Source organism: Sitodiplosis mosellana, unplaced genomic scaffold (genome assembly GCF_009176505.1).
Source record: "Sitodiplosis mosellana isolate CC-2019 unplaced genomic scaffold, AAFC_SMos_1.0 Smas_scaffold_2, whole genome shotgun sequence".
Classification (NCBI taxonomy): Eukaryota; Metazoa; Arthropoda; class Insecta; order Diptera; family Cecidomyiidae; genus Sitodiplosis; species Sitodiplosis mosellana.
Window position 1 is genome coordinate 8,908,751 of NW_022595245.1, and position 16,958 is coordinate 8,925,708.

The 16,958-nt window shown below is 35.3% G+C and overlaps 4 protein-coding genes across 6 annotated transcripts; 2 read left to right on the forward strand and 2 right to left on the reverse strand.

The window, feature by feature from the left end:
- The first annotated feature begins 5,661 nt into the window (after positions 1-5,661).
- On the forward strand, positions 5,662-7,607 carry LOC129564772 (methionine aminopeptidase 2). The gene is made up of 4 exons (XM_055438907.1): positions 5,662-5,943; positions 6,051-6,899; positions 6,968-7,092; positions 7,172-7,607. Exons 1-4 carry the CDS (start codon positions 5,802-5,804, stop codon positions 7,472-7,474), a joined length of 1,419 nt encoding a protein of 472 aa, XP_055294882.1. The 5' UTR covers positions 5,662-5,801; the 3' UTR covers positions 7,475-7,607.
- A 113-nt stretch (positions 7,608-7,720) lies between these two features.
- On the reverse strand, positions 7,721-8,584 carry LOC129564775 (uncharacterized). The gene is made up of 2 exons (XM_055438910.1): positions 8,272-8,584; positions 7,721-8,207 (listed from the first exon to the last, which is right to left on the reverse strand). Exons 1-2 carry the CDS (start codon positions 8,446-8,448, stop codon positions 7,818-7,820), a joined length of 567 nt encoding a protein of 188 aa, XP_055294885.1. The 5' UTR covers positions 8,449-8,584; the 3' UTR covers positions 7,721-7,817.
- Positions 8,585-8,876: 292 nt separating this feature from the next.
- LOC129564774 (ER lumen protein-retaining receptor) lies at positions 8,877-11,483 on the forward strand. Of its 2 annotated transcripts, none has more exons than XM_055438908.1 (2): positions 8,877-10,306; positions 10,405-11,483. In XM_055438908.1, the coding sequence occupies exon 1, from the start codon at positions 9,365-9,367 to the stop codon at positions 10,001-10,003; it is 639 nt and encodes a 212-aa protein (XP_055294883.1). In that variant the 5' UTR covers positions 8,877-9,364; the 3' UTR covers positions 10,004-10,306; positions 10,405-11,483. The 2 variants fall into 2 exon arrangements, with proteins under 2 accessions (XP_055294883.1, XP_055294884.1); XM_055438909.1 differs by having other exon boundaries at positions 10,408-11,483.
- Positions 11,484-12,571: 1,088 nt separating this feature from the next.
- On the reverse strand, positions 12,572-16,302 carry LOC129564891 (poly(ADP-ribose) glycohydrolase-like). Of its 2 annotated transcripts, none has more exons than XM_055439143.1 (9): positions 15,587-16,302; positions 15,201-15,499; positions 14,441-14,605; positions 14,051-14,378; positions 13,818-13,987; positions 13,497-13,740; positions 13,203-13,431; positions 13,037-13,127; positions 12,572-12,963 (listed from the first exon to the last, which is right to left on the reverse strand). In XM_055439143.1, exons 4-9 carry the CDS (start codon positions 14,102-14,104, stop codon positions 12,681-12,683), a joined length of 1,071 nt encoding a protein of 356 aa, XP_055295118.1. In that variant the 5' UTR covers positions 14,105-14,378; positions 14,441-14,605; positions 15,201-15,499; positions 15,587-16,302; the 3' UTR covers positions 12,572-12,680. The 2 variants fall into 2 exon arrangements, with proteins under 2 accessions (XP_055295118.1, XP_055295117.1); XM_055439142.1 differs by having other exon boundaries at positions 15,162-15,499.
- Between the last annotated feature and the right edge of the window lie 656 nt (positions 16,303-16,958).

Consider the following 16,958-nt stretch of genomic DNA (forward strand, 5'->3'; position numbering starts at 1 on the left):
TAAAATTTAGTTGAAAAACACCCACAACCGAAAAGATTATGCGTTCATGCATCAATTGCAGTGAAAAGTTTTCAAGCTGAAAACAAATTCATGTATGTAATCGGAGCAATGGCTTAAAAGCTATTTATTAACAAAATATATACCAGTAAATCGAAAGTTTTCGCAAATTCGCTGTTCACTTCCAGGCTGGTAACGAGAAAAGCCAATAAATTCACCTTTTGAATTGAAATGTTTTGTTGATTATAGAAGATTAGAGTTTAATTTAAGAGAAAATGAAAATTAATCAAAATATATGACTGCAATTACCTCTTTGGTGCAATTTTCGCACGAGGTCAATAGTATGATGAAGATGAAAATTGTGGGAATTAAATGAAGTAGAATGTCTAAAAGGAAATTACGATTCAATATTTGAAATCGAATAAATTTCATTGAAATGGCAAACCAGTTATATTTTCCGTATCCTCATGGTACAGTTTTGAGTAAACCCAGAACATATTCGAAAGTAATTGAAAAAAACCCTCGAAAATGTTCATGAGCAACGAAAATCCAAACATTTTATTCACTAAATAAGTCATTCGAAAAATTGATGTGAAAATTTGCATTGATAAATTCAAATCGATGAGAATCTTTTTGCTGTTCATTGTGAATTGGTGTCGGCTTTGTTGTCTGGCCCAAGATTCATTGTTTTCAATGTCATTAATGCTGTCTTCAATTTTCGATCGAATCATTTTTATGTAGAAATTCAGTGTGCTGGTGTATAGCCGATGTTGAAAGCACCTGAACCGCATGATCATAATCGGTATTACAAGCGAATAACAATAGAACCGCCACAGAGGGTCTTTTTGAATATCAACTATATTTATTACTACTGTTGTCCATGCGATTAACTGAAACGTTAACAACATTCTCCAATAACACCTCAAGTACAAATACTTTTCATTTTCAAATAGTTCACGACAACACAATGTCAATAATTCATGTTCAGTTTTCTGTTTCAGATGTAAAAAGTCGGCAAAATGTTCATGCGTAAATTGGGTTTCAATTAAAATAACCAAACATGTGATTATGATACCAACAATATTCGTGAATTCATTCCAAATGCTTAGCTGACTATCCGGATGCAGAGCGAATATTCGCACAATCACAATAACCGATACATAGAGAATAATCACAACCAACCCCAAAAGTGCGTAAAATCGAGAGGAATTTTTAAACTCTGTTTTTAATTGGTCTGAATTTTGAGCTATGTCAATCGGGCAAATTGTAATGAGGCTAAAAAATTTGTATAATAAATTTTCGATTTTTGTGGCCCATTGAAATTTTTTGGAAACTGGCTTTTGCCCCTTGAATATCGACATTTTCACTATTCAACACTTTTTCTGTGTACGGTCACTTGCAAGAACTAATCACAACTTACCAAAGCATTTGGAAAATTGGGAAAATAAATCGTCACTGCCTAATAAATGGAGCAGAAATCGATTAATCAACACACGTTCCAATGGAATTCACATTATTATAAATGATTACGGTCGATTTTCTCATAAATCAACTCAAAAAGTATGATGGTTTCATATCCAACAGTTGTTTGAATGAATATATCTTTCTGGTTATCGGGACAATACATCGAGGTCAATAGAAATTCCACAAGAATTAAGCTAATAATACAAGACAAATCCCCAATTTTGATTCACTAATGGCACAGATGGAGTGGTTTGATTAACATGCTTTTGCTTTGTAGCTTCTCAACAAACTTAACATTTGAAAGAGAAATCATGAGCAAATCAAAGAAAATCCAATTTTTTCTACAGATTTGGCCAGTAACAAATAACCGCTTTACATCCGAAAGACGAAGCATTATAGCAATGTGTTACATTTGACGTTAACTTTTGATGCATTACTCAATGGAATAAAGAGTTCGAACCGTTATTATTAGAAGGATATCTTATTGATAATAATGTTTCATTGCAATGATTCACGGAATTTGGTGACAGCTAATTAAAAATAATTACACTGCATTAATTCATCCTCAAAAGCAGACCACCGTTTTGGTCTTATTGTATATTGTTCAGTTCATGTTTGTACCATACTAGCAAACGGTTCGAAATTTAAGTTCTGATTTCTGTTATTTTGACCAGAGTTTTCTGCAAAAATGCATCCAAAAGATGAAATCAAGACAATATCTTACGTATTTACTTGTATGGGCTTGGCCACTGTACAATCGCATTTCCGTGGAAATTTTCCTATTCGAAATTTCCTTCTATTCATTCCAACTTTCATTCAATCAATAATCGTTGCCCTCGAAGTGTACATTCTGTTGGAATATCCAGAAGAGTTTTTCCATCGCTCAACAACTGTTGGTGCATTTACTGATGTGGTTCAAGTGTTTGGATTATTTGTCGCTGGCATCATACAAATTGTGGAGAATATTTCGAAGCGTCACATTGATCGGTGTATTAAAGAGGCCATCGAAAATGTCGATCAGGAGATCTTCCTGAACCATTATTGCCGCGATTCTACAGGATGTGTCTTTTGCCGAAGGCGGAGTCTCAGGCCGTTTTCGATTAGCAGAGCGTTCTATATACTTCTGGTGCCTTTAGCCATTGATACAACCGTTTTACTGACGATACCTGATCATGATAGAATTTGGCGACAAAGCATCTGCGTACGCCAGTTTACTGCCAACATGATTCGCGTCGATTTACTTTATATCGCTTGTCATTTTTACTGGGTAAATGAAGCACAAATGATTGTGCTTTGTTATGGAATAAAAATAAATGATTCAAAATAGTAGAAAAATAAACAAGAAAGATGGACAAAGCCTAGAACATTAAAATTCATTTGCTTTCAATTCATTTTCATTAAAGATACGAAATCGGCTTGAATTTGTACGAAATAACATGCATCGAACCATTCAAATAGCACTTAAACATCCGTACAGTAGGAATGCGAACTGTACAGTTCCTAAACTGAGACAACTGAAATCGCTGTATGGTCGTCTCTGGAAAATCAGCACACAAATTAATGAACGCTTCGAATGGACGATTTGTGTTGTAATGAACATTTATCTTTGTACGATCTTTGCGAGTTTTTATTGGTTGTTTATGCGGATTAAATCCAAAACTCGATTAGACACAATGTGGCGTAAGCAAGAGCGTTTCTGCTTCGAAAAACCGTTCGATTTCCGACTTAATCTTCACTTGTTTCAGAGAATATTTCAAACATTTTCCTACTATCAATGCCGATAATTATTTTGATTGGTGAGGTGGAAAACTGGAGAGCGATTACAAAGCAAATCTCAAAGTCAATTTTTGTTCATCAAAATTTCAGCGATGAACTAACTCGAAAGGTAAATCTGAGAGAATAATTTCGTAGGCGTAAAACCGTCAGTGAAATTATTTACTGAAAATATTCATTGATTAATTCAAAACAAAATTTCATTGCAGATTCGAAGAATCGCATACATGATTCAGTTATGTCCTTTTGATTTTTCGGTGATGAGGCTTTTCGAATTGAATAATGGGATTTACGTTAACGTAAGTATACATCTTGTTTTTCGACTGTCATTTTTTTTTTCATTGAATCAAATTCAAACCAAATTACCATTTATAATTTATCATTTCCATTTTGATTAATGTTTATGTTTTTGGCATTTTGACAGATCATCGGCATGTTAGCAACGTTCATGTGCCTGTTGTGTTCACTTTATGGCTTATAATTCCACTAATATATTATGCACAGTAAATTGTTGTCCAAATCGATTTAGTATAGTTCCAAATTGTCTGTTCACACTTTTGTCTCCCGCCATTTACAAATTCATTAAAGAAGAGGTTGCACCAAAATCAGTTTGGTTTAGAATTTAGAGCTAGTTTTGTTCAGAAACGGAAAAATGGATAGCATAAAAACCAAACTCATCTTGTTGTATTTTCAAATCTGTGGATTTTGTCATCTCACGAGTCTTGAGCAGTTCAACAGGAAAAAGTCAACAAAGTTATTGATTGCTTGGAGTTGTTTCCACCTTATTGTGCTTTCCATAACGGTTTTGCTTGCGATCTATTACGCTAATCGATTGTTCGTAATGAGAGAAATGATTAGTGCATTCACGGATATTATGCAGTTTTTGCTGCCAGCCCTCAGTCAATACATAATCATCATTGAATCGCTGCAAACAAACTATATCAAGTATAGATTCTGGATCCGCGTGCAACATATGGACACATTTTTATTGAACATAACTTCGCAAATGAAACAAATGTCAATGAATAAATTTCTAATCAAATGTGCCGTGATCCTTGTAACAACCACAGCTATTGAAATCTTTGCGGCAATTCGTGTTAGATCGGATGAAGTTTGGTGCAATCATATTCTAATTTCACTTTATACGTCAATTGTGTGCCGATCAGAAGTGTTGTTCTGCGTATTTTTTATCGACACATTGAAATACCGCACAAATATGATAGCTATTTGTTTAAGAGGCATTCGGAACGCGGGAAAAAATCGATTGACCATTCTACGGTGCTGCAAGAAATCCTATGGAATGCTGTGGCTGTCTGTTGAAGATATCAATGAAGCATTTGGTTTGAGACATGGAAAAATAATCATAAAATGAAAACGATAAATTGTTGAAAATATTTCCAGGCTGGTCTCTTCTTGCAACCATCATTTCTTACTTCATATGCATCAATGTTGGATTGTATTGGGCTTTTGCAATTCGACACTTTCGATCGAGCCCATTTGTATTTGAGGCATTCATTTTAACGCTATCGTCTGGACTGAGCATTTTAACGTTATTCCACTCGGTCGAAGCATTTCGACACAGCGTAAGTTTAGCCAATTTTCACAATGGAAACAGACGATTTACTATTACAAAGGATAGGAAACATATGATTAAAGAAACATACAATTTTTTCACACCCAACTTTTTCGATTTTATCTCATTTTTTTAATTAAATTTTCTATGCACTTCTAGAGGAAAAAAATGAACATGCAACTGCACCGGATAAAATGCGACCAAAAAGATGTCTTGTTGAAGAGATTGGTGAAATTGTTGATTTTATTTAAATTTGAAACTTGTTATTGAATTGAATTCAATGATTTTATATTATTTTGATTTTCAGATTCGAAAATTTTCCATTCAGAATTTTGTGCTAGCATTTGATGTACACACCCATCGATTCCTCATAATTAATTGGACGCTGTTGAAAAGAGTAAATATACCTGATCTACAAAGATTTGGGATAACAAAGATTTAGTCAAAGTTTTTTATCGATGATTTTGATGAAAATGATGAACGATTCAATGGGAATTGCTTAAATTCAATCATTAACTTTAATTGTAGATCATATCAGCAGTGGCAACGTATTTGGTCATTCTCATTCAATTTATGCCGAAGAATTATAACAAATAACCATCGTGTCTTCCATGAAACACATCCAGATGGAAATGAATAAGAAAATGAAGCATTTTGGCTATAAAACGAAATGAATAAATGGAAAAATTATGAAACACAAACACGAATTGAAAATCGAAATTATTTCCATAACTATTTGAATGAATTATCCAAATTTCATTTTAAATCCGCGCTTGACACCCGAAACATGTGTTATTATTACGACAGTTTCCGATAGGGACTAACAAATACTTGCATACATCTGCTATATATTCAGACATTAATAGGGATTTGGTGTGAAATGTCAAACGAACCATTGTATGATGATCTGCGCCACATTTTTTCCACTATAGAAAGTGAATCATTTTGTGTTGACTTCGATCGAATTGAAAGTGAAAAATAGCGACCGGTAAAGATGTCCGAAGTTGAAAAGAAGGTTAATGAATCGGTGCCAGAGCAAAATGGTGCAGATGATGTAGACGCAAATGCAGAAGTGGCTGATGAAAAAACTGCAAATGCCAAAAAGAACAAAAAGAAGCCCAATAACAAGAAGAAAAGTGAGTATGATAACAGGTTTAGTAGCGGACAAAAAAAAATGTTTGTCACATTCGTTTGACATTGTTTACTGATAATTTGTTTGGGAAAAAATTAACTATTTAAACAGAAGCGGCCGAATCAAAGGAGGTCGAGGCGGAAAATAATGATGAAAAAGAGAATAAAGTGATTGGTGAAAAAGACGAGGATGATGGCGAGGAGGCTGACGGTGATGATGCTGCCAAAAAGAAAAAGAAGAAGAAGAATAAGAACAAGAACAAGGGCAAAGATGGTAAAAAGGTGCAAACCACACCGCCAAGCATCCCAATCGCCGAACTATTCCCCGATGGCAATTTCCCAGAAGGAGAAATCCTAAAGCATCCAACATTCACTGACGATCGCAAAGCTGCCGATCGATTCACAAGTGAAGAAAAACGTGCTTTGGATCGCTTGCACACCGACATCTACAAGGAACTCCGTTTGGCGGCCGAAGCGCATCGCCAAACGCGTCAGTACATCCAGAATTGGGTGAAACCCGGCATGTCCATGATCCAAATTTGCGAAGAATTAGAAAATACGGCACGTAAACTCATCGCTGAAAATGGTTTGGAAGCGGGTCTGGCATTCCCGACCGGTTGCTCATTAAATCATTGTGCCGCGCATTACACACCGAATGCCGGCGATACTACCGTTTTGCAATACGATGACATTTGTAAAATCGATTTTGGTACGCACATCAAAGGTCGTATCATCGATTGTGCCTTCACATTGGCATTCAATCCAAAATTCGATAAACTCAAAGAAGCCGTACGCGATGCCACCAACACCGGTATCCGTGAGGCTGGTATTGATGTTAGGCTGTGCGACATTGGTGCTGCCATTCAAGAAGTCATGGAATCGTATGAAGTGGAAATCGATGGTAAAACGTATCAAGTGAAAAGCATCCGTAATTTGAACGGCCATTCAATCAGCCCATACCGTAAGTTTTTATTCCCAATTGTTTTGTATTTTTTCAATTTTTTTTCATTCTTTCTCGACTTTATTTAGGTATTCATGCTGGCAAAACGGTTCCGATTGTCAAGGGTGGCGAAACAACACGAATGGAGGAGAATGAATTCTATGCCATCGAAACATTCGGTTCAACGGGTCGAGGATTGATTCATGAAGACATGGTAACTGTTTTTTATTAAATTGAAATTATTCATTTAATTTTCTTAATTTTAATGTGATTTTTTTCAATCTTTCACCCAGGACTGTTCACATTACATGAAGACATTTGACACTCCATATGTTCCATTGCGTTTACAGTCATCGAAATCATTGTTGAACACAATCAATAAGAACTTCAGCACGTTGGCATTCTGTAAGCGTTGGTTGGACCGTGCCGGTGCTACCAAGTATCAAATGGCACTCAAAGACTTGTGCGACAAAGGTGTTGTCGAAGCATACCCACCGTTGTGCGATATCAAAGGCAGCTACACTGCCCAATACGAACACACAATCATGTTGCGGCCAACCTGTAAGGAAGTCGTCTCACGTGGCACAGATTATTAAATCGGTCATTTTACTCCAAAGTCATACCTTTTGCTCTTGGTTTATATTCATTCAATTTTGTTTTTCCTAACAAATTTGTAATTTGAACCCATTACAAATCATTAAAGAACCTAACCGAAGTTTTTATTCCAAATTGTTTTGCATTTTTTCAATTTTTTTTCATTCTTTCCCGACTTTATTAAGGTTTTCTTTCGATTTTTTCCTAAGAGAAACAAAAACATCACTCAATAAGAAAGAGACAACCCATTTTTTTCGAACACACTGTACTGGCTCTGTTTTTTTTATTTATTTTATTCTACAATGCTTAGGTTTCTTAAAAAAAGTATGAAAATTCTCTTAAATTCTAAAGTTGAAACTGTTGATTCTGTGAGTCATAGTACAATATACTTTCACCAATTTGTCCTAATACAACACTACCACTCGCAGCCGATATATTGTTGACGGTGGCATTTGTGTTCGCCACCGTTCCATTTGTGTTGATTATGGTTGTGTTGCTATTCGATGCCTCGTTGATGTTTCTATCGGTTTTGGTAGTTTCACGGTATTTGTGTAAGTACAGTGTTAATGGATCGACGTAATTATCGAAACCAAGTGCACACATGGCGTACAGTATGTCTTCACCGTTGATTGTTTTTCGCTTTTCATTTTGACAACGTTCACTAGCCTCTGATGTAATGAATGATATGAACTCAGATACACACTCTTGGATGCATTCACGTGCTTCTTTTGCAATCTACAATCAAACAATAGGCAATTTAGATAAGGTAAACAACAAATTATTGTGATTCTCCACTTACTTTCCCATTTTCTGGTATGGCCCGTTTCATGATTTTCGCGATGTTTGCAATGGGCAAAAATCGATCCTGTTCCCGCAGTGGTGCATGTTTTGATGTATGATGATCGTCCGAATCTTCAGAGCATTCTTCAATTAAATCATCACTCATAAGTCCCATTTGATCCGTGAGATTGTCCATATTTTTGGCCGTAATTTTTTTCAATCCAAATGCACCAATATTCACGAATCAAGTGACGGAAAAGGATTTCTTTTTGTTTAGCTATTGAATTTTCGTGTATGGATGCACAAGTTGTCAATGAAACGCTTTGTGATCCGGTTCACTTTGATAGTGGAATAACACACTGCAAACAGTCCACTGAACTGGTTCACAAACATCAATGTTCATTTTGATTCGATGGGAATAATAAGTATTAATTCACACATTTTTTGTTTCGTTTTGAATGAAATAGTTCATTTGAAAAAAAAATTGTATAATAAATTTTTGAATTTAATTTTTCATATTCAAATTATTACCGAAAAATCATCGAATACAAATCCATGTGTACCGAAGTGTAAACGAGTCGTAATACATCAATTATGTTATTCAGACAGGAGCACAAGTGTTGCCAACTTCACGTCTATCGCATGGCGTAATGACAAATTTCTTCCAGTCAGAATATTCTGCTTTTTGTCCATTGTAGAACAACAAAGTACAGTGAATCGCATTTTGTTGCGGCAAACTGATCCGTCGCTAGTATAATCGGCAAGAATATTACATTTATCAGGTCGTTTCGTCAGCCACGTCATTTTTCGTTTGTGTGTTGATCACGTCAGTGTCAGTCAGTATTTGCGGTGTGTCTCCGTGGCTATTTTGGATTTCGTCGTATATCCAACCAACAGTAGAATTCGTCAATCAGAGCAAAGAGATTCAGCCCATTTGGCATTTGAACGTCACGAAAAAAAGTGCAGTCTTTTTTTTTCTCGGTCCGTTCAATATTCAATACGATTGGAAAGAGTGTGAACGTGTCAAATATCCGCCAGCGACAACGTCAAAGATTTTTTTCCTTTTAAATTTTGTTAGCGAATAGAGTCAAAACAAATAATCCGATATAAACATGAATATCTTTCGATTGACGGGTGATTTGTCGCATCTATTGGCCATTATCATATTGCTATTGAAAATATGGAAAACGAGATCGTGCGCCGGTATATCGGGCAAATCGCAAATTTTATTTGCCATTGTGTACATAACGCGCTATTTAGATTTGGTCACAACATTCATAAGCGTGTACAATACAGTGATGAAAGTCGTGTTTATCGGTGCATCCGTGGCAACTGTATTCCTAATGTTTGTCAAATTTCGTGCCACATACGACCGTAACCATGATTCGTTCCGTATTGAATTTTTGCTGATACCAACCGTCATCTTGGCTCTGTTGATTAACCATGATTTTACCGTGCTCGAGGTGCTGTGGACCTTTTCAATTTACTTGGAGTCGGTGGCAATTTTGCCGCAACTGTTTTTGGTGAGCAAAACCGGCGAAGCAGAAAGCATTACCAGCCATTATTTGTTTGCATTGGGCTCATACCGGGCACTATATTTGATCAACTGGATTTGGCGCTACATCATGGAAAGTCACTACGATTTGATTGCCATTTTTGCCGGTGTCATTCAAACGATTTTGTACTGTGACTTCTTCTACTTGTACATTACAAAGGTGCTGAAGGGTAAAAAACTTCAGCTTCCAGCCTAAATTTAGAACTGATCTACGATTTACGACAAGCAAATACAAATGAGAAGGAGATACGAGCGAAAAGAAAAGATAGAAATTATATGGCGTGCTATTTAAAAGAAAAACGTTCCGTGCGATGCAAATATCGATGAAAAAAAGAAAGAAAAAAAAATTAAAATCAAACAATGCATTTGGCAGTATGTGTAATATCTCTTCAACCTCTGATTTGTCAAAATAATTATCATGGATAGCAGTGATTCGAAGCGACACAACAACAATAGAAACAAAGCATACAGCAGCCGTTCCACACAACGTTGTGGTTATGTGAGTACCTTAGCATTTTTTTTTTTCTATGAAAATTCTGTGTTCTCAAATTAAAACCCATTACATTGCAAATCATACTCATTGTTTGCTTTCATCAGCAGAGGGAGTGCCAAACCAGCTAAAAAATATTGACGCAACATCTGTTATCGTATACGCTGCGATGTACACTATCTCAAGCAACGGCTATTTGGTGATGCTGCGCTGTAATTCTCTATGGAAATGAGACAGATAATATCGTTTTTAAGTCACAGCAAATTCAACGTAATTCTTTTTTTTGCTCTATTTAATGCATTTTCTCTTTCTTATTTGCATTTGTTTGCAATTTAAAATGCTATTTTCACGGGTTCGATCAAACGTACATAATGTCAATGTTTTTTTTTTGGCCAAATGCCACATTCTTTTTACACATTTTTCTTTCGCTCTGATTTCGTTAATATATTTAATTTAATAGACATGCATAAGTAAACTGATTAAAGAGAAGAGAAACAAAACAGAAGAAGTAAAATAAATGTCGAGAAAAATTTCTGTGCATAGATACGTTCAAGTGGAAGTACAATATAACATTTAATGAAAAAGTGAAGTGTTTTTATTTCTCCTCATGTATCAACGAACAAGTGTCGAGCAAAAAATCGAAATGAATTTCATGTCATCTACGAACTCACTGATTCTACACTTGGAAGAAGAAGAAAAACACTCAAAATTAAACGTTTTGAAGGTCCGATAGATAGAAAAGTAGAGACCATCCTATTATTTATCTATATTTTATGTTCGAAAATCCCTTCATTTGTTCCTAATGTGCTTTTGTTATATAGATTGAGATGAGAATAATTCGGACGAAATATAAAAGAAATACGCAACAATCAATTGCACGAAGTAATCCAAAAAAAAGGTTTATAGATTCAACACCTCCCCCCATCCCTCAAGAAATTATCGATAGATTAGTAATAGATCATTCTTAAGAAGAAACAATTTTTCTCTAATAAAATTTAATGGAAAAAAAAATAACGATTTTTACGTAAGAAAATGCAAACACCGCTGTAATAATTTTATTACTAAATATTAAAATACTGAAATCAACCAAAAAAAAAAAGAAGAAATCTTGAAGTTGTACGCGTTTCAAGAAAATAAAAACATATGAAAAGATGATAAATAAAATTTTATTCTAAAAAATAAAGAATATCGAATGGCGTTTGGATTTCTCTTTTTATGTATTGAGGATTATTTTTATTTTTTTTGGAGATTTTTCATATTTCCAAACTAATTGTACACAATTGACGTTTCAGACATTCCAAAAATACGATCTGTTTCATTTTACGAGTAGATTCATCCACGTATGCGTCGCATTGTGCTTGTTGCGAAAGTGCTACTGACACATCGTTCAATCTTCTCAAATAGCAAACATCTGTTGATTGTTTTTTGTATGTCTGGTATTGAACAGCCAAATTTAAAAACCCATCCAGTGTAAAGGTTGTTTGCAATGCAACCAATTTTATATTATTGAAATATATGCCGGCTCAACACATTTTTTGTCTGAAAATTAAGAAGAATTGGAATTTTTGAATAATCGGAAGTAGAATTCGATTGAAAACTTTTTTTCAACAAATATTCAGGGCATAATTTCTTGCAAATATTTTTCATACTGCTACTGAATTCTTTGATTAAAAAGGACATAACAGGGAATCATGATTTAAAAAAATCAAATAATGATAGAAATAGAGTAAAATCATTTATGCTCTAAAATCCTTGGGCATAAGCCATTCGAAACATTCCAGTGAATAGTGTTTGTATGTTGAATATTGAGTCTTTTTTCAAACTGTACGCATGGTATGCATCGCACAACCAATAGTTCGCATAAATGTATGAATTTAAATATTGTGGTATTCTTGATTACGTCACATGTAGTTACAGAGTTGAGCGCTATAAAAAGTTTTCCACAATATTACCAAAACACATTAGAAATCAAGTTATGTAGGAATTTGTAAGACGATTTGGGATATGAACGAAAGAGGTGTGTATGCTTCGGTTATGGTTTTCGTCAAAGTGCCAAATGTTTCACATGACATTGAATTCCGGAAAAGCCCACTAAATAAATTTGTGGGCTGGTTTTGCATGTGATTCCCAAACCACCCAAACTTTGAAGGTAGTATACAATTCCACGGCAATTACTTACCCACAATCACCAAGATTCAACATCTAGCTGAAAATGAATTAAATTGAAAACAACCGGTAGAGCCTAGGGTAGAACTCTCCAATTCATTTCTTATATTTTTGGTTTAGTATAAAATGACTTGTTTATTCCTTTTCTCCTGTTATAATTAAAATGGAGACCAAAAAAATGCTTCAAAAATGTAAAAGAATCGAAGAAATGAAAATGCTATGAGGACTTCGAAGCACCAATATCTTCAGCAATATTCTCCGATTCCATGGTAAAAGATTTGAAAAAATCGGCTACACTCAGTTGGGTTTTTAGATCTTTACTGCCAGATGCCTTGAAATCATCATTAAGACTTGTCTCTTGCAAAGGTAAATCATGGATTCCATCCTCTGTATCATCTGACTTATTATCGTCATCAGTTCTCTTTGGTATAAGTACATTTAAATGCCGTTTGAGTGTTGAACAAAATTGGTCGAATTTACTTAAAGTACTTTTCTCCTGGCTAAATATGAATTATTGAAAATGTTTACTTCATTGTGGATCGTGTGTGGAATGATGATAAGTTGGTCACTCAAATAGACTTTTCGTAGCCACTTTTGATGAATTCATAAAGAGGTTCTTTGGATTTTGACTCTGTATACCCTTTCAAAAGATCCCATAATTCGGCTGAACGATGAAAGATTCATACAAAGAAACAATCAAAATAATTAAACGTAAGTACACATTGGAATTTTTTTTTACCAATCGTGATTTTGCTATCTGATAAATATTTGTGGAATGTGACCAGATCATCGCGAAGTTTTTTGCTTCCGAAGGTGAAATAGACTAATGGACGATCGTTAACAACGCAAGCCATCAACTGAAGAATTGCTTTCAAACGTGTGTCACCATTGAAAGCACCACATCCCCAGTTACCCGTCGCAACACCCGGCGCTGGTGTAGACAGTTCATGTTCGAAACCAACAAAAGCCTAGCAGAATGTAAATTTTCACTAATATGTATGGAGTTTCTTGAGTGATTGCTCCTCAACAATACCTTAATAAGTTCTCTCTTCAGCATATATTCTCGATATTGATCAGCCCTGTTACTGTTTCCAAAAGGGTAAGCATCAATTGCAACAAGTGTACACTTTCGTCGTCGAAATGAGTCCAATGGCGTTACATCCTTATGATCACCAGTCCATTCGAAGGACATTCCATGGCCTTTATAGTCATTGAATCGTTCAAAACCCATAATGGTCAAGCATTCATTATCTTCAAGACTTTCCGTGAACAGTCGACTACAGATCAATTCAGGACAAATTGAAAAACGAATTTCCTCTTGAACACAGCCTCCTTCGAGGACACCTCCACCCACATATTTGTTGGCAAAATCCACTTGCAATAAAGCATCACCATCATTCTCAATGTTTCCATCTTTAGAAACGTGAAGCAATGACTTTGTGAAGTCCATTTGACATTTTTTCCACTTTGGAATATTTGCCAGAGATATTGAACGCCGTGAGAATGTAACCACACCAACTGGCACTATGAAGAAAATCAACACTTAATAAAAATATATTTAAATGAATGCCATTGACTGCAGCTTACATAATTGGCGGCGAAAATAGTTACAAATGCATCTAATTTTCTGCAAACTTGCATTTCCGAACGTTTGAAATAAACTACTAAAATTGACACTTGGATACGATGAAAACTCGGTCAATTTATAGGGTTTACTGCGGTCGGGAAATGTGCAAAGGAACGCATTGGCCAATAAACAAGCAATCTGCTGTTAACTCAGCGATATCGACTTATTTTGACCATGCTTCAGTAATGGTATCGCATTTGGGACAAGCTCTGGTAGTTGCAGGGCCAATCGAATGATCTTTGGTAACGTTTGTTCGAAAAATAATTCGGATTCGGATTTGTCCAAATACTGGAAAATTATAATAATCGTTTCATTATTTATGAACTATTTCGAAAAAGAGTGGTACTGACCCGTTCAAAGAGTGTGTGTAACGGTTCAAAATTCCATATTTCCACATATTCTGGATTGTACTCAAAAATCGCTTGTTCTAATTCTTGTGTCGATCGAATGTCTTTCGATAGAGCATTCTGGATAACCTTCCATCGTTGTTTTATTTCAAATTCGGTCGAGTCAGTCTGGAAGATTTGATGTCGGAAAATGAATAAACAAATATGTTTCGTATATTAATACTCTTCATTGACGCCCAATTCTACATTCAGTCCCTGTAACAATCATCGAAGAAGTTGAAACTAGACTTGAGCCTAAAGCCTGCTTTATGGAATCGAGTTGCCCAAAACTGTAATTTTTAGAGTAATTTCAACTCTATTTAATAATTTTAATATAACAACTGTTATATTATCGTTATAATAAAGAATTTAGTGCATATGCACTGAAATACGATTACATATAATACTGAATCAGCCGAACTGAAAATGATTAATGTGCAAGAAAGTCAAAATATTATTTATTTTTGTTTATAAACAGAATCAGATTACTCATTTCTGATAACTGCATTCAATAGAATGTGATGTTGACAAATAAAATCTTTGTATTATCAAACAGCTGATGGGATGATGAGCAATCAACAAATTTTACTTTTCATTAACAAAGTTGGTTGATTTTGTATTTTATTGGTTTTTTTTATCGAATCTACTTTCATCTTGTTTGACAATCATTTTATGAAAAATATACCTGTGTTTATAATCATCTTTCCGAACTCTCAATCTTTACCACATTTTCTGCGGCACATGGCAAACGAACATGATTTGAGTCCCATTTATTTGGTCCAATACGTGGCTTAGGTGGCTGTGCTTGATCATTCGACAATGGACATTCAAACAATACTGTATGATTCCGTTCATTTGCGATTGGTGGGAAATGATCTAAATGCCATCGATCACAACAGCGATAAATTTCGTCGGGAATATTTTTTGTATTGTCGGTCATATTGTACTGGAAACACTGAATTCAATCGAATAACCGGTTATGTGAACTGAACTAGCATCTCAAACGAATTCCTATGGTAAACACTGATCGTTTTGACAAGACAAAAATAGAAACGGAAAGTAAGGAGATTTAATGAATTGAAAATCGAAATAAATGTAACAAAAACTCACGTCTTGGCATTAATCCGTATTCTATACACTTCATTTCCTGGATTTATTTATTAAAAATGAGTCTTTTAAGCACTAACGTTGACAAACAAAGAATCGTTTTGATTCGATTGACATCGACTGTTGGCTATAAAGGCTTTATGTGGGCTGGCTGTTACTTTTCGCTGTTTCTTTCTTATTCGGTTATTGCATGACAGGTTTTCGTTTCATACTTTTGCTCGTAGTAGTGTTTATATTTGCATGTGTGGTCACGTGACAGAAGGATAATGTAAAATTGAAAAAAAATACTCATGACAGAATAATGTATGTATCAGAAATGTTTAATTCACTATCATTTCACTGATTACACTCCAACGAAGTGACTCATTCCTCTCCCAAAAACGACTCTGAATTAGAGATGAATAGTTTTGCCGGTTTTTAGAATAAACTTTGGAAAATGAACGAATGATGCTCTTAGTTTCATCTTTCAAGCAATTTTTTTTTGATGCGATGCACTTTATCTCGTTTGATAAATGATATTCAACGCACATTATTCATTGAAATTTTTGAGGTGATACTATAGTGTAAAATGACGACAGTGTAATTTAGAGAATGCACAGATTTGAACGCAATTCAGCTGACCTTCAAATTTTGTTGGGCTGCTGTATTCACTTGTTTATGCACATAACATAGTGTATTCTACTGAAAGTTTAGAACCGCAATCAAAATATAGCCGTCGTTTAGACAAGTAACATGTAAATTACACGATATTTTATACGGTTGTCAAATCAGCTGTTTGTAGCCCTTTGTTCTTTATATGAGCTGTCACAGGCAGCACTGTGATTTCTAACCGACTTCATACAATACGGATGTGATACAAGCCATATCACGGGGGACGAAAGTCCGACAAGTGACGCTTCATAGACTGTGCATTTCAAGCCAAATATCAAAAATGCCAGTTTTTGCGTCACGAGTATATATACAGTAAATATGCTATTTTCTCAGGGCACTATTTGGGCCCCGGCATGTTAGGTACCGTTCGAAAGGTCTTGGCCCAAATAGTCGGAAACACCATATATCCCATGCCTAAAGTGTGGTCTAGGCAAAAATATAGCGGTTGGAAAATTTCGATAAATTTTCAAATCTATACCCATATCTTACGAAGGGGGTACCCAGGGGGCGGTCTGAGGTAGCCAAGAGAAGCTCCTCCTCGCCACCTTTCTAACGCCAGTCTAAGTGCCCCGATTGGTTCAAAAACGAAAAAGTTTTGGGCATTGGCAGTTTGATCTTGATTTTTTATGAAAGTATTGATTTGTGCGTCCGTTCGTCTGTCCGGAAACTTTTTTGACCCCCACAGATTCCGGTGCCGATATACCTGAGCTGTAGCTGGTGTCGG